Source organism: Ctenopharyngodon idella, chromosome 1, assembly GCF_019924925.1.
Source record: "Ctenopharyngodon idella isolate HZGC_01 chromosome 1, HZGC01, whole genome shotgun sequence".
In the NCBI taxonomy this organism is placed as follows: Eukaryota; Metazoa; Chordata; class Actinopteri; order Cypriniformes; family Xenocyprididae; genus Ctenopharyngodon; species Ctenopharyngodon idella.
The window spans coordinates 18,014,135-18,032,735 of record NC_067220.1 but is presented as its reverse complement, the minus strand read 5'-3'; the positions used below and the strand labels follow the sequence as shown (position 1 = coordinate 18,032,735).

Genomic DNA, 18,601 nt, shown 5'->3' with positions numbered 1-18,601 from the left:
TGCCTCATTCATGAACCAAGTAAAATACTTTTCAGGGTAAATTGTTCATAAACCCATTTATATAAGTTGATGGTTAGTTCACCCAAAAAGGAAAATTCTGTCATTAATTTATTCACCCTCATGTCGTTCCAAACCTGTAAGACCTTCGTTCATCTTCGGAACACAAATTAAGATATTTTTGATGAAAACCTAGAGCTGTCTGACTCCTCCATAGACAGAAGTTTAACCACCACTTTCAAGGTCCAGAAAGGTACTAAAGACATCATTAAAATAGTCCATGTGACTACAGTGGTTCAACCTTAATTTTATGAATTGATGAGAATACTTTTTGTGCAAAAAAACAAAACAAAAAATAACGACTTTATTCAACAATATCTTCTCTTCTGTGTCATTCTATTATGCTGTTCTGCACTTCCAGGTTCTATACCAGAACACCGACTCAGTATTGGCCGACTCTTGCGTCAGCATCACACGCACGTGTCGTGCTGCTCACGTGAACAGAGTCGGCCAATACTGAGCCGGCGTTCTGGTGTAGAACCTGGAAGCGCTATTTTTCCATCTACTCTTGTGTATGATGTACACTTCAAGCAGCTCTATATCCCATAATTCAACTTTATTGTGATGCCACAGCAGATCGCGCTTAACTGTATGTAATATATTAATTGTGTTGAGATTTAATCACATAACACTTGTAGCTACCTTATGTTCAGTCAAAGTTTATATTATTGAAATTTTTTTTCAGCTCATATACCTATAGGATTTTATATATTTTCTGCAACAACTTATATGCATATAGAATGGTGCATAAAAAAATTCATAAGTAAAAAATGGGTTTAAATAATAAATCAGCTCCATAGTGAATTCCAAGTGATCAAGGGCTTAGTGCGTTCCATATAAACCTTTATGAATGAGTTCCGCCAGTAGCGGGCACTTGGGCAACGTAAGCAATGACACACATCCGAGTCCACGAGATGGAGGGAAGTTAGCGAGTGAAGGGCATAAAAATTTGGAGTGGAATGCAGCCTTGAAGTAGACTCGCTCCCTCAACAAAAACAAGGGGTCGAGGGTCTGTCCATATAAACTTAACCTGTCCACTTGACGAAGTGGAAAGCACTTCAAAATGGCGGCGGGTTTTCTTCAAAGGAAAGTGCTTAGGGAAGTTTGTGAGTGTGTGTCTAAAAGTGAAGTGGAACACAGCCTAGGAAGGACATATCCTCACTAGGATGCAGTCTTCTCTTTGAGAAGCATATTCCCATTGGTTTGTATGGTGACTCATTGTTTCATTGATTTGTATCACCTGCTTCTTGTTATGCCAGTTGATTTCTCTGTGTATTTTTAACCCTCAGTTTGTGATCTTATTTGTCTGTTCTTGTCTTTGTTTAGCATTTGTTATATATATATATATATATATATATATATATATATATATATTAGAAATGTAATTAATTTACTGTTCTGAAGATGAACAAAGGTCTTATGGGTTTGGAACAACTTTAGGATGAGAAATTTCATTTCTGGGTGAGCTAATCCTTTAAAACAGTCTTAATAGGGGTTATAATCACTAAAATCACCAACACAACGTAGTTAAGGTTGTTTCTGAAATTCTTTAACTGTCTAATTACTTATTTTAGTATATTTAAAAATAAAAGTATAATAACAATAAACACTTAAAAAAGACTAGACAACTGCAACAACTTCATTGTTATAATTATTTTGAATAATTTTTTATCTCTTTTTCTTTCTTTGACAGACTGCCACCTGGCATATCACTTGTTGTAAATAATAATAATAATAATAATAATAATAGTTAGTAATTAATAGGCCTACATTTAATTAATGTTATAAAACTAAGGCAACCAGCTTCTGGAGCTTCGGGGTTACTTAACTCATCTCTTCTTTTCACAATCTCTTTCTCTCACAGTGTTTCACAGATAGTTCACCATTGCACACAAACAGCCTTTCAAAGTTATACACTTTTTTTTTTAATAACATGTCTTACCGCCATCAAAGATGTGTATCCACCAAATTGAGCATATCAAACATGCCCACCTGTTTCACAGAAACAGAACCCTTCAGCCCCTTAGATGAGCATGATGAGCTCATCACAGCCCTCCTCACAGGGCAGTGGTGGGCAATAATGGAGGTAGAGGATCATTTACGCTCATTGTGTGAGAAGAATGAGTGTGGGCTCACTTCAGGCCATTGAAGAATAGTGGAGGCCCCACAAAGAGCCCCAGTTCTTGCTAGGCACCAGCAGGGAGAGCCTGTGCTTTGCAGGTCCCCTGCGGGAGCACCCATGCCAGACGGATCCCCACAGGGAGCACCTGTACCTGCCAAGTCCCCATTCATGGGAAAACTGAGAATTCCTAAAAAAAATGAGACGGCATCTGACAAGGGGTGTCATCATGACACCCTTGTCCTTAAAGCCCCCCAAGGGACCATCTACGCTTGCCAGTACACCAAAAGGAGCACCAGTGCCCACCACGTCCCCTAAGGAAGCACCTGTGTCCAACTCCTCCCAAGAGGATGCACCCATGCCCACTGCCACCCCAGAGGAAGCACCAGTGCCTGCAGTGTCCCCTGTGGAATCACCAGTGCCAGCCAGGTCCCTTGAGGGGCACCCAAGTGTACTCGGAAGAGACCATGTCCATGGAGCACTGGAGCTTCCGTAAGTCCCTCCTATCAACCATTTTGACTTTTCAGGTTTATTAAAAAAAATATTTGTTATTCATATTATATTTAACTATATGAAGTGAGATTTCGTCTAAGGAGAACTTGCCTGTGCATTACATGATGATGTCTGTTCCTTTAACAGGACAATAAAGGTGTGGTTCAGCCACCTCCGAAAAAGAAACAATATATGGGAAGAGACCCCAGAGCCTCTCCAGAACTTTCAGAACACTTGGAAGAAGTGGTAAAGAGCCCAAAAGCAAAGGTTAGTTGCTCCTGTCTCATTTTTTTTTATTTTTATTTTTTTAGATTTATTAAAAATAGTAGAGAATTGGGCTAATGAATGGGGTTTCCTTTTCTCTGTAGCAAAAACACAGGTGATCTGATTTTGCAAAAAGAAAAACCAATCCAATAATGAATATTAAACTGTATGGCAACTCCAAAATATGCAGCAACAGCAATTATTCAAAGACTTGATCTGAAAAGTATTTTACAGTTTTGTGAGACATTTAAACTGCATTGAATTGTTAAATACTTTACATGATTGAAAAATACTTTCATTACTTAAAATCAAATGTATGATATTGCTGCGTTCACGCCACGTAATTAACTTACTGTGATTACGAGATGACAACCTGTGACGTTCTACTCTGAGATGCTCACGTCCTCAGACTCGAGTTTCTGTGGCAACATCAACCCCAAAAATTTCTCATACTTTTATGATATGATATAGACCATCTATGCTTATTAACTTGAAAATTTTGTGAATTTGTAGATGTAGCATATCTTAAAGGCACACTATATACATTTTCGCCGCTAGAGTTCGCCTATTCAAAACAAAGGCGTAGCTTGATGACGCCGAGATTGAGTGCGTAATCTTGGGAGATGTCGTCTTCACTTCACACTTGGTGGAAAATAATTGGGACGGGACTAGGACAGAAATCATGTTCATAGATGAGATTATGACGTTACTGTAGTATGAAGCAGAGCAGCAGGGCCGAGTGTTGTGGTAGCGCAACGAAGCAGCTGGAGTGATTGCTAACGAGAGACGAACGTGACACACGGCTTGAGAGCAGCGGAAATTTTATTATGCCACAGTCGCCGCTTCCGCTTCTTCCAGTCAAGCGTAGGCTAGGTGGGGTAAAGCAGTGCTGTTTTACCATATTAGATACATTTGAGTGGGTTGAAAATTATGTTATAACGTTAATCTGAGCGTTCGCTCAGAAGCTGCTATGAGACACTTGTTGCATACTGCAAGCTAGATCAATATTAGAATATCATATATAAATGCTGGATGGCTTGTGTTAATAAATGCATGCAATTAATTTGAAAACATATTGCATGACGGAAAAAATGCTGTATTACTGTTACTAAAAATAAAGCTTCATCTGATTATGCTATAGTAGCCACTTGACAAAATAGTGTTTTTCTCTGTGGCATGGTACAAACATACAAAACGAGATTCAAACAATAAGACTAAACATGTTGAGCTATATAACTATTAGTTTTCTGTCTATAAATGTAACCAAACAGTTGTTCCCTTGTCTAAAACATGTAATATATTAAAGCGTCTTTGGTGTTTTCATGGTTTTTACAAAATAAAACCGGAAATCAAGGGTAACACAGGTATGACATCACTGATAGGCGACGCACGGACATGGTCCATGTCCTGGTAAAAATTGCTTATTTCTCTGGATTAAAACATTCTTGGAAACATCTGGGATAATGTAAGTACACAAGTCAACAAAATGTATAACATTATTCTAGTGGTTTTTGGATATTTAAATCCAAAAATCTTACATATTGTGCCTTTAACCATATGTTTTGTCATTTTCAAATACGCTAAGGAGTGACACAACTCTCTCTTTTGATTCAAAAGCACTTTTTTTTTTTTAATGAACAATCCATTAAAATTTTAATTTTTCCTTTTTTAGGTGAAAGAGGTGTACTGTCATGTGACATACAGCAGAGGGCATCATTGCATCATAATTGTGGACACCAGATCAAAACTTGAAGTGCAGTGGAAAACAGATAGGAAAGTCCACTTTCTATTTTAATTTCTTGTCATTTTTTTTTTTTTTTTTTGTGCAAATATTCTTTAATCAAATAATTGTTTGTTGTATTCTATACAACATGCAGTATATTCAATTTTTTTTGTCTTGATAGTACATTGGTTCTGCCCTAAATGTGTTAGCATTCTTTATGCCAGTCATTCACCAGCAGATGGCAAAGTGTAGTGCGTTACAATTATCAGAACTAAATTGGAGGTCAAAGAAAGGTCAACAACAGCATCTCCTGATTATTGATAAGGACACTGGCTCAGATGTTTGCACATGTGGATTTGAAGCTCGTATTTAATCTGGACTGAGGCCAATATCAGATTATTTTATTGTCTCGTGGTTTTGAGCATAAGGTATGTCATTATTTATTAATGTGGCTCTGGTATGACTCTCATGTGTTCCTCCTGGAGTCACACACACACACACACACACACACACGCACACACACACACACACAAATGGGTGATGATGTCCTGTGGCTGTGACAGGTGGGTGAAGGCTTTCGAGTTCACAGTGCTGTCTTGCTGTCTTCCACATGGTCTGTTTTAAGGATTAAAATAAAACAGACATTCATAGAAACAACATTAGTCATCAAAATATTGCTCTCTTACAAACAACACTAAACACATTCACATAACTTTACAAAGAAATAATACCAGAAGCTAAGATTCTAAGAGAAACATTAGCATTAGTTTATTGGGATTTCTACTATATAACTGCTAGCTTTGTCTAAAAGTGAACATACAGGCATTACAGGAGAAAATTTAATTCTGCATGATTGTAAATTATTCACAATTAAATATTCTAATTTTCTTCAAACATCACATGCATGCATCACATCATATTTCATCTCGGTCTCTTAACTGACCCTTTTGGCTCCTTGTTAAACAAGTACACAATTGTTTTGTTAAACCTTTTTAGTGACAAAATTTTGGCTGTAGTGTTTGCCACAACTGAGGGACAGTCTTTATTTTTGTAAATATTAATATAAATAATTTTTGCACATTAAATATAGAAATTTTATGTTTAATTTTTAGCTTGCCGTTTATTTGTTTAGATTGTCACTCTTTTAAAATTTCATTTTTTATATATTTTCATATTTAAAGAAAATCTGTAAAACAATAAAATCTATACATAAAATGCTTTTGAAAAATTGTTAATGAAGGCATAGTAAAATGTTTCCAATACAGTTTTAATGTAACCTTTGCTAAACCTAATGCTAAGAAGAAAAAAAAATTAGTGTCTTTGCATGTTTCTGTTGAAGTTAAAGGTTTGTTTACTTAAAATCTACAGTTTCCACTTATTGAAGTCAACCTTATTTAATTATGTCAGGAACACTAAAAAACTGTAAAACTGTTCATTTTACAAATGGCAAACAACTCCTGTGTGAGACAGAAGATGGGCTGTGAGATCATAGATTGACAAGTCTAAAGGCTTGCGATTTATTTTATGCGCAGCTTGTCAGTGAAGCGCGGCTCTGTGATCAGTAGTAAATGCTGCTCCATCTGAAAGCACTCAGAGTTTGAGTCGCTTATAATGTGCATTTGAAAAAGCAACACACTTCTAACATCTTTCCAAACATGCAATTATGAACCTCTTGTCAAACAAAAGACAACATTTAATAACATGTTTTTACTCCAAACTCACTTCATAACGTAAATTGAGTGTTTGCAATCCTTCTGTGAGATGATGTGAAGAGAATAAGGCCAAAGTCCCTTTCTTTGATAAGGCACACAACATATTATTTCATAGTATTCTACAGTGATAAAGGCCATGTCGATTAGCATTGCATCATAAATAAACTTTATTATCATGAAAAGAGACAGAAGGCTTGAAGAACTATAAACGATAAACCATATGTTGTCATAGTCGTGTGTTTATTAGTCATGTTTAATCAATCAAAGCGTTTCAATCTTCTGTTTCTTTAGCTACAGCGATAGTATGATTCCCATTGATCATTTCTGTGATATCCTGGAACAACTTGCATCCTCTTACTTCTGCAGGGGCATATTTGGAGTTTCTACATGAGAGCGCCCTCTGGCTTTCAGATGGAGCAGCATTTACTACTGATCACAGAGCCATGCTTCACTGACAAGCTGCACATAAAAAAACGCATTCTTTGCCAAATTGGTTTAATTTTGATTAATTGTGCAGCCGTATTTTACTTTATTGCAGCACCTCTCTTCCCAGTCTGTCTCAAACGCTCTGTTTAGTTCCTGTTTCGATGAAGCCCCTCATTCTGAAATAAGAAATGTGCTCTGATTGGTTAGTTGTCCCAGTGAGTTGTGAATGGCGAACCGCTTAGAAAGTGTTCTGGAAATGTCACGCCCCATACCATAACCGTTTCATCTGCTCAGGTGTAAATATTAATGATGGCGTCAATTTTGCCATACCAATTAGAGCCTGATTCAGTTCCCTTGAGACTGTTTATGAACAAGAGGATTGTGCAGAACCTTTGCAAGTGTAACTAGTTCTGCTCGACCCGCTCTGAGTGGGATTCGAACCGTGGTCTCCGGCATGGGAGGCGGGCGCTCTAACGAGGAAGCTAAAGACTGCAACCGCTAGCGTCTCTTGAGATCAGGGGAGTGAGGTTTACATGCACAGCTCTTACTGGCTTACGCTAGCAGGCTAGCGGAGCCAAACAACTTTGACCTTTGTTTACATCGTAGCAACAACATAAAACTTATAATTGGAACTGTTAGAAAACAACAATAAATAGTTACAGGTTGTGATCCTGACAAAATGGGAACTGCTCCATCTTTCAGGAGAAGCTTTTGTGCGTTGCCGGCATTGTACTCTCTTAGGGTCTGGATGCTGTCTTCCGTAAAATGTGCAGCCCATAGATAAACGTTGGGGTTATAATGTTCAGGAAGTGTTAAAAATACATTTTAAACACTGTTTTCTAGTTTGTCCGCCTTAAAAAGGCAGAGACGTAGGGGTTTTGGAACCAGGGTGGAAAAAACAGTGTCTCGTCCCCCTTTTTTAAATTTAAATGGAATAAAAATAAAAAATTTTTCAAAATGTTTAGCCTCTTTTAAATGAGTGACATTGTGACACAAGATCTGGAAGAAGCGCATTGTTGTCCCAACAAACCTTTTGTTGTAGTTCTTGAAATGTGTTTTCTGTTAAAGTGAATATCTCCCTTTGGAGTGGACTTTGAGCTTTGTAACCTTGCAGATCTCTTTATGCAGCAACATTACACACTAACTAAAGTTTTTAAGTTCTTAAAACTTGTTGCAGTTTAAAAGTGTACATCTGGGGATATTTCACTCCAAAATGAAAATTTTGCCATCATTTACTCACCGTCATGTAATTCCAAACTTGTATGAATTTCTTTCTTCCCATTAACTTTGGAGGCTTTCAAACATAAAGTTCAATGAGACAGATGTTTGAAACAGTAATGCCATTTCCGTGTATGTATCTCGCATAGTTACATTGCCCAACAACATTTCATCTCTCTCTCCCCTCGCCTTTACTTTCCCTCATCAGGATCGTCTCATGCTCTGCATTATGGGAGCACATACTTTTGCATAAATTTAATGCATAGTCTATTCATTGTAAATGTAAAAATCTTTTAAGTCTCCCTTTAGACCAGTTTGGAGAGAGACAGAGCAAGTGAGAGACAGTAATTAACTGCTTTCACGACTGGAGCCATTAGGGGCACAGCGCTGCATTAAAATTGCATCGTAATGGCTGGAGGCAGACAGGCTGCTTGAACAGTGGATACATCTGAGTTCTGCTGGGGGTAGAGTGCTGATGGGACATCACAAACTCACGTTTTTGAACTAAAGGCGAGGAGACAGCCAGCACTCCTTGAGACGTTTTAAGTTTTTAGGTTACAGTCACAAAAGGGGATGAGACTGTATGAGTGCCGTTATAGAATCCTCTGCCTCTTGCTCTCTCCCTATCAGAGGAGTTGCTAGACCCTTTTTACTAATGTTTTGCTGTGCCCCAGTAAAAATTTCCTGACAAATCATTGTCTGATGAAGTATGTTACGGTATATGATACATCTGAAAATAGGCTTTCCTATTCATTGAACATTATCATTTACATAATTTGAATTATTTAAAACTTGAAGGCTGATTGTAATGCCAGCAGAAGACTATTGTGTACACTGTGAGTTTTTAAAAGCTTAGCTTAAATGAATAGTGCTCATAAACGGCTGTTTAGATTATTATTATTATTATTGAAGTAGCGGCTTGGACCCGGAAACAGTATTCAGTACATCACAACTTAAAAAGGGGATTATACAGGCTTAAATGTTTATTTCAAAAGTACAAAGTAAAAGATGCACAATTTAAAATACTTCACAGAATTTACCCTATAATGTAACTATCAAAATTAAGACACTGAAAATACATTTTTGTACTGTAGATGAGGAAGGCTTGACTGTTTTATAATCTACAACATTTTGGTCTGATGTTGGTTCCTTTTTACTTAGAAATATCTTCTAAGTAATAAATTATACACCATTTATTTCATAATTAATGCATTATGTGCAAGTAAAAAAAAAATCAAATCAAATGTAATACAGTGTAGTGACCATTGATCTGTTGAGGAAATACAGTGTTCCTCATCGATCCGTTGAGGAAATACAGTGTTCCATAAACTTCATTTATTTATTGAAAACAATTGTAAAGTTCGGAAAATAAGTAAAGAAAAACAGAGCTCAATCTATTCTCCCACATGTTCTCAAAACTGTGTTCCTTTCCCCAACTGGCCACACCCCCACCTGGCTACCATCTAACTAAAACCGGTCAATCAGGTGATGGTTGGCTGAACCTATGATGTGTTTTAGTTAGGAAAACAGAATATTACATCAATACATATAAATTCATACACATAACATTTAAACAAAATAATTCACAGGCTCCTACATACATAGTATAACCATAGGCCTATTTTTAAACAGGGTTGAGAAAAAGCCTTGTTGCTGACAACAGTGTTTTCAGACATAATTAATACTTTTATTAGCTATTGCAGGACTACGTCCTGTCACAGTTTAGATTTTACTTGTTTTTTTGTAAATGTTGTTGAATTTTCTGGCTCAAATAACTGCTAAACAGTATCCAACTTATCCTTTAAAGGTGGGGTAAGTAATATTTTAAAAACGCTGTTGGACATTGTTGATATTTGAAATCAACCCAAACAAACACACCCCTCTCTTCATTGCTCCGCCTCCAAAACTCACCCTCCAATCCTAACAACCCTGCTCCGAGTCGGTCTCGAGCCCCGATCGCTGCTGGGCAGCGAGGCGAGTGCACTAACAATGATGCTAAACAGCTTATTCTCTAGCGGTCACAGTGCGCAGTGGTTTACCTGCACAACTCTCACTGTCTGGCCACTGATACACACGCAATGCGAGAGTGGATGTCTGTTTATCACAGCTGACGCACAACAAAATAATGCTTTACGAAAAATAAAGCGCAGACAAAAAAATGAATGTACAGTACACAAGAGTAAATACAAACAAGAGTTTGTTGTTAGTCACCAACAGCACAGCAGCTTCAGACAATCAATGACACTTAAACCCAGTGTTACTCACGTGTGGAGCGGAATCAAAGAAGCCATTTCAGGATTTGCCGCTTAGCTCTCTCCAGCGCTGGAAAGCTTTTCTAATATTAACATGGGTCCTAAAGCGCTTGCCCAGTCATAAACATTTATTCCAGTGATATTCTTTGGTGCTCTTTTGTATTGTCTCATCTCTCTTTATGCAGTCTTTATTCAAATCTCCCTCTTGTTCGTTCTGTCTCCTCGACCATCATACACCTCCTAATGCTGATTGGCTACACGTTTGTTGTTGGCGTCGGTATGACTAACTTCCAAATGGTGTTTTTGAAATATCACTTACCCCACCTTTAATCTCACTCTGCCTGTGTGTGTGTGTGTGTGTGTGTGTGTGTGTGTGTATATGTGTGTGTGTCATTCTTTTTTATGCTTTTGATGGTTTGGAATTTAACCCATTTGTTGCTATGTGCTTTTGCCTGCATTAATGGATAAGAAATCTCTTAGGCCTTCTCTTTTTCTTTCAATTTGAATAACAAAATAAAGGCATAGATCCAGCTCATTTGTAGTGCACTGACAACATAGTTTTATATAATTAGTTTAATAATTAGGTTAATAAAAATATAAAAAGACCTTAAGATAAATACTTCTGGACTTACAAAATTTTGAACCGCAAATGATAACTTCACACATATTTGAAAGTGACCTATAACATCCTATGACATGAAATGCATATACATTGAATTGATCTCATGGATGTGGTTGTTGTGGTTCATGGTCATAGTGGCTCCAGTTGGCTGCAGTAAATGTGGCAAATTCAAATGATTTTGACATAGTTCTTTTACATTTACCCACTTTAAATGCACATTGCCTGACATGCACAGTTGTCCTATAAGGCAACGGTGGTGGTGGTGCCAAGCCTTTGGCCCATCATTGCTGCTTGCAGCTATATTTATACGTTTTTTTAAAAAGATGATCTCCTATACAGAAGCAAGATCATGGAGTATATTGTGAACTTCCATATTCTGCATGGCAAAAACTGTATTCACAAACATGATAGTAAACCCTAGAAGTAAGGACTAGAAGTAATTTTTGTATAGACTAATTACGCTGCTTGTTGCAATCAATTTATTTAGAGGACCGAAACTTACTGTTGTATAATTATTATATCATGTTGTATAATTATTATTTCATGGTTTTACATAATATTATATGTAAAATAGGTGTGGATCATAATAATAATAATAATAATAAATAATTGTTATTATTATTATTATTATGATTATTATAGTATTAAGAGAGCTGTCTGAGAGCTGTCATCACGCATACCACACATTTTCCTGAATGAAAAACTGGATAAAGCTTCTTTTAGTGCGGATAAATAATAATGAATGAGCGGATGAAAGAGGGTTCATACAGCGCAAGATGGAAAAGGTGAATGAAGCAACATTACCGATGACGACCACATGGTGGCAACACACACAACTCTGCAGTTAATCACATGTTCACAGGAGCTTTGAAGTTGCCTGTGGATGTCATGTACCAACATTGTGATGGGTGCACACATAGCCATAAAAGTGCAGACCCCGACACACGAAAGCCCCGACGAGAGAACAGAGGAAAGTTGTCCGGGGCGCACAACTTATTCAGACCTCAAGAAGAGATGAGATCCCACCGGAGAGACGCGCGCCACCTGAATTGCACGGTTTATTTTGTTGACTGAGAAAAGTTTCATGAAGATATACAATGTTTATGAATGGGAGTTTTCTGAACAGCTCTGCACTGGACCCTAGCGAGCAAGCACTTCACCGGCCGCCCTGGGTCACTACTACTCTCGGGTGTTTCCTCATATTCACTATAGTGGTGGATATTTTAGGAAACCTGCTGGTGATTTTCTCCGTCTACAGAAACAAGAAACTTAGGAACGCAGGTGAGTTGCGCGCGCGAGCTAGCACAGGTACATTCACGTTTGACACGCTTGTCACATTTATTTCACATTAACAGCTGTGTCGAAGCATGGAGGCAGAAGATGATACAGCACTGACAGGCAGGATTCAGAAAGATGAGCGCGCACCTGTCTCTGATATACGCGCACGTTTCATGTTTCCAGTGTTATGCCGAGATATGTAGCCTACATTCAGTGTTTTCCCTTAACGCTCGCTGATATGCGTAAGATTTTGTTTCAAATGTAACCAAATTGCACTTTAAGCTACAAATGTGTGGGTGTTTTTACGCATGGCTGTTTGCAAAAGTGCCATCATGTCGAACATGAATACCAGCGCTCACAAGACAATGTTTAGCAAATAAAACGTTATGTTTTGGTTGATTACACACTAGGCTATATCCCAGTGTTCGTGTTACAGTGAAATTATGACTACAGAGTAATACAAATTAACGACATGTGCTTAATATCTAATTATTGAGCAACTTGTAAACATACTTCGATAACAATATTATGACTTTAAATGTAATATGGACACTGCTGCATATTTGGTCGAGTCCATCAAATATAAGGCAGTACTCTAGAGATGCTTCAACCCATTCAGTGCCCGTTCCAATAGACGTTATGTTTACGAATTCTGCTATTAAATTTACCTCAATAATATTATATTAAAATGAAGCTGGGAGGTGGCGTTAGTAAGATAAGTCATAATATATTCTTATGTGATGTCGATTATAATGGACAGTGGTCTCAATGTGAACTAAAGATGTGTATGTACTGCAAGTACTATTGCAAAACAGATAGATGTGATTTCAGTAATAATCCTACTACACATTTTGTCCAGTCTTCATCAAATTTGAGTGCCTTTCAGACCATGTCTGACAAAGTTATTACAGCTATACAAAACCATACAGCTATACAAAACCATACAAAACCATTATACAAAACCAACCTGTAACAGCAACAGTAGGCGATTTTAGCAGTGCTTCATGTTTTGTTGAAACTGCTAAAGTATTTTTCATGGCACTGTGGTAAATTAAAAAAAAAAAAAAAAAAAAAACTAGAGCTGGTCAGTGAAAGGTTGCAGGTTTGAACCCAAAAGAAGGCGACCCAAGGGCCATCATCATTGAACCATGGAGCAAGGGACATAACTCACTGTTTGCTCCAGTCTAGTGATTCTCCCTTCAGTAAGTGTATAGCCTACTTTAAATGCTGCATTTAGATTTTTATTTTTTTTACTTTGTTTTTGATGACTTTTAAACATTTAGAACAATTGAAAAGAAAGAAAGAAATTAATTCCATTAGATTAGACTATTCCCATTAGACTGCTTAATATTCTTTAAATATAATGCTTTTAATTCAGAGATTAAAAAAAATAATAATAATATTGCATAATTTATTTATTTTTTAAAATAGTGTTGAAGTAAGTAGCTACTAGTGTATAATTCGGGTATGAACGGGTTAAATGAATTATTTTGGGGACTCCATATCTGTGTACCTGTCAGCAGTTGTGCTTTGGGTCTTCCTTCTCTTTTGCCGTTTCATCTTTTGAGATTGCGCGTATCTGAGTATTAAACGCTGAACTGAAGGCTGTTTGGCTCTACTAGAGAAAATGAACTCGTTCGTTCGGATTTGATTGACATGCTGAGCCGGATATATGGCAGTTTATTTTGGCATTCATCTGTCCACATCAGTATGAAGTGCCATGGGATTGTGTTTCTTGTCCTGTCAATCATAGAGTGGGAAAATAACACGGCCAGGAAACTTGTCCAAAATCTTAAAATCAGCAGATGAGTGCTGGAAAACGTGACTCATATAGACTCGTTAGAAAAACATCGGACTCAATTTAATTAAGCTTTGACCCACATTGTGGAAATTGACATTTGTCCAAGGAGCTCATTAAATGCGTTTTGGGAGCGCGGATATTTGGGACGTTAGAGAAGAGTATGAAAAGGTCGCGATGGATATCCGCGCGCACAAGTTTGTTGTGCTCGCGTGCCGGTGGAGGCTGTTTCAGTGTTAAGTTCACGCGCTCCCCACTGTCAGTTCCCGTGCGCCTTTGCGCTGACCGACGCTAATCACAGAGATTGCAGCATGTGCGTCTGTACTTCGCCATGTGATTCATGCTTTCATTCATTTGGTAACAGTTTTAATCCCCTATTTCATTTCTAATCCACAAGAATCAAACAAATCAAATATACACGTGCTTACGCAATATAGTCCATATAGCTACAGACAAATAACTAGATATAGCCTAATACGAATGTAGCCTACCATATGACATGTTCACTTAAATTTAAATATATAAGAGAAATTATGCTCATAGAAATGCTCATTTTGCTATTATGTTTAGTTCTAGAGTTAGGCCTATTGGGATAATGCGTTGCCAAGTCATTGTAAAAGTCACATCAAATACTAAGTTATTACATTCAAAGAAACTATTTTACTATCCAGTCATTATTTAACTGGTGTAGCCTGGATAGCCTGAGTATAGTTTAAGACACCAATAAACCAATTGCAGACTGATATGATAGAATTTCTTGGTATTTAAACCCATTTTTTAAGGAAAAATGTTATTGACTGCTATTGTTGGAAATGATTGGAAGCCCCTGAGACAGAGAGTGGAAGACCAGGTAGTTGTCATAGAAAGACCAGAGAAAAGAGTGTCCGACAGATTGCAGACTTCCTTAAGGAAAGATAGAAGAACATGTTAGAGAGACCATTATAAGATTAAAGAAACATCCTGACAAAAATGTTAGACTGACCAGTTATGTTTTGTTGTTTTTGAATAGATGCTGTAAAATGTCTGTAATCCAAATTCATCAGTTTTGAACAACAGTTCTTTAATAAGGCTAATTAATCAATATAATAAAAATGGAAGTGTTTTATAAAGTATGAATGATTTTTCACGCAGTGGGCTTATTTGGAACACATGTACCTTATATGCCCACTCTGACTTTTCAATTTGCAATTAAATAAATGGTTGGGTTTCCAAGTTTTATGGGGAATTTCCACCGACATAATGATTTTTATACTGTACAAACTGTGTATTCTATCACAACCCTCATAGAAAACTTTCCACATTTTTACTTTTTCAAAAAACATCATTTAGTATGATTTATATAATTTAGTATATTACTATCCTTGTAGGACCACACACACACACACACACACACACACACATTTATATGAAAAACATGTAAAGCTTACATTTTGATGCAAATCTTAAGTTGATGAGTACTTGTCTTGAACACTTCGCATCCTTGAAAAATAATGTAATTTGTCAAACAGAGCTTAGGTCAGTTTTTTTTTAACCCTAAAAACGTCACTTTACTTTTTTTTTTTTGCTGATTAAACAGACAGCACATTTAAAACTGGCTCTTCCCTTGCCTGTTTTCATTTAGTGAAGATTGGCTCATTTAAAGGTGCTACTTGTATGTTGGAGTCACACCTGGATTTTGTCCAGCAGCCCAGAGGCAAACCGAGCAGAGCAGGACAAAACATGGACAAAATTTTACTGTGGACCCACCCCCCCCGGCCACTCTGCACCTGCTTGGCTCGCTTCACATCTGAAGAAATGCACAGAAATACACACACACACACACACACACAAAACGCGAACAATTACCACAAAGTCCCTGTTTGAAATTCAGAATGATCGAAGCAGCCACCACAACTGCTGGACATATGGCTGTCCTCTAGTGCCAGATGAACGAGTAACAGTGTGCTGGGGGAGGAGTGCTGTGCCGCTGCCTGTGTGATTGCAGTGCTCACCCATAATCTGGGACGTCTCTCTCTCGAGTCATTGTACGTGCAGCGGGCAATCGGAGCCTTGTTTTTAGGTCAGAGGAGGATGTGTGTGGTGTGTGTAGTCACGGAGAGCTCTTACTGTATGCAACCCACAGGCTTTAGCACACAGCTCAGGTTTACACTAGAGTGTTTTTTGTGGTATATGTACAATTGGTGCTGCAATTCACAAACACTTTTACTTCTGTTGAGTGAAGAGAGTTGTGTGGAGTGAAGGTGTGGAGTGCGGTACTAGTTGGATGGGGATGATTTTGAAACTTTTTTTACAACCACAAGCGTCAGTGCTCTTAATCAAATGAAAGCAAAGGAATTATATTTTTTGTTCTTCATCTGTCATATACATATAGTATGGGGTTTGGGGTCAGTAAGATTTTTTAATTGTTTTTGAAAGAAGTCTCTTACGTTCACCAAGGCTGGATTTATTTAATCAAAAATACAGTAAAAACTGTAATATTGTGAAATATTATTACAATTTAAAAATAACTGTTTTTCATTTTAATGTATTTTTAAAATGTAATTTATTCCTGTTATGGCAAAGCTGATTTTTCAGCATCATTACTGCAGAAACTGCAGTTTCACATGATCCTTCAGAAATCGAATAATATGCTGATTTGGTGCTCAAGGAACATTTCTTATTATTATTAATTTTAAAAACAGTTGTTCTGGTAACATTTTTGTGGAAACCATGACACTTTTTTTTTCAGGATTCTTTTTATAATTAGAAAGTTCAAAAGAACAGTATTTATTTTAGATAGAAATCTTTTGTAACAGTATATATGCCGTTATTTCCACTTGATCAATTCCATATTGAATAAAAGTTTTCATTTCTTTCATAAAATTTCTTTCACTTTTGGAAATCACCTAATGTGTCCCCCACTTTATGAGGAATAGGAATGACATTAAATTTAACAGACGATTCCAGGAAAATAGTTGTATTTGTTCACATAAAATGTAGGTTTTAGGACTGAGTAGAAACCTCTGCCGGCTGGTTGCTTCGGCAGTGAGCGGGACTAACACATAAGTGGTAATCCCATAACTAAAACTGAAACCATAAAAAAATGTGTTACATGAAATAAAATAAAATATTAGAAAACTTAAAAATATATGTAAGCAATAAGGTACGAGAGGCTGTGCTGTATCGTGAAAAAGTCACGGCTGAAGGCCGTTGTTAGGCACGACGCGAAGCGGGGTTACCACACAATACAAATATTAAAGCCAAAAATATGTATCAATGCAACTTTCATGAAGTAAACTTTCACTAAAGCCTTCCTTCCGCCAGAAAAAATAGTCCCTGACCATGAACAGCAACTGAAGTTACATTATTACGCCATTAGATGGCAGCAAAGACTGTCTTTGTGAGTGTGTCAGTCAGTAGCGAAGACTTTTACATTGAAAAGACTGAATTGTTGTGAACACGGAACAAGACGCAACTGACAAATGCTTTGACTAGCGCTGTCAGTCACGGGAAAACCCCTTAACTGTTAAAAGGACAAGAGAATACATTGGACATTTAAACAGTTTTTTTGTTATGAATATAGGACTGACCTGAAGGAAAATGCTAAACCTGAATGCAGGTAATAAACTCGCTTACTTGATCTTTTTCTTACAATACTCTTCTACATAATACAGTAAGCTTTAATGAACAATATCAATTGAGAACATACAGTTTACGTTGCTAAGAGTGGTTGCTAAGGGTGTTGTGTAGTGATACACAGAACCGTTGGGTGAAGCGGTCATAGCTGTGTTTTATTCACGATAAAACACAGCTATGACCGCTTCACCCAACGATTGACCAATCAGAATCAAGGATAGGAACTAACCATTTTATAAAAAAAAAAAAAAAAACTATAACTATAATTTTAAAAAATGTAATAAAAATGTCAAAAACCTAACTAAAATTAAAATGGAAACTGAAAATATAAAAATAAAACTAAATAAAAAATTTAAATAAAAACTAATAATATCTCAATGATACTAAAATAACATTGGTGATAAATCTGAGTGTAAATTTGACACTGTAGAAATGAAATATTACATTATCAGCTCATAACTGTTATGGTGCCAATATATTAGAGAGTGAGTTTTTTTTTTTTTTTTTTTTTTTGTAGATTTGATAAATGAATGGTATTGCAAATTTCTGATGAATGGTTCACTAGATGTGAATGGTTCACCATTTTGGTGTTCTCACCATTAATCCTGATTTAATTTGTTTGTCACAGATTATTCTGTTTGTATTGGCTGACTCTTGTTTCCCTTCCGTTTTATGCTCTTTGCTGGTTTGTGGCTTGGGTTTATGCAGACACCACACTGATTCATTCACATCACTGTTGCTGTTCATTATGCTGTGGTTGTTTATTATTGTATAATTGTGTTTATGTGGGTGGGTAGTGATGAGGCCTGTACTGTACTGTAAGTGAATTGTGGGAAGGGTTTGCTGTTTCTAATAAGTGTAGCTAAGGAATTAGTGCCGATGATCCCAATGATATCCTCTCCGAAGACTTTCCAAAGTCTAAAAGGAATTCATTCACAGATGTTGTGTTTATAGTTCTCAGTGGACTGAAAAGGATTTACAGTGGTAGGTCACAACTTGGTTGTGTGCTACTGAGTTTAAGGGAA

General features: G+C 37.0%; 1 protein-coding gene across 1 annotated transcript in view; it reads left to right on the top strand.

The window, feature by feature from the left end:
• Window positions 1-11,769: 11,769 nt before the first annotated feature.
• Window positions 11,770-18,601, top strand: part of mtnr1aa (melatonin receptor 1A a) — a 46,455-nt gene continuing 39,623 nt past the window's right edge. Inside the window, exon 1 of the mRNA XM_051909378.1 lies at window positions 11,770-12,166. Coding sequence (XP_051765338.1) covers window positions 11,983-12,166 — 184 coding nt within the window. The 5' untranslated portion in view covers window positions 11,770-11,982. The remainder of the gene's footprint in view (window positions 12,167-18,601) is intronic.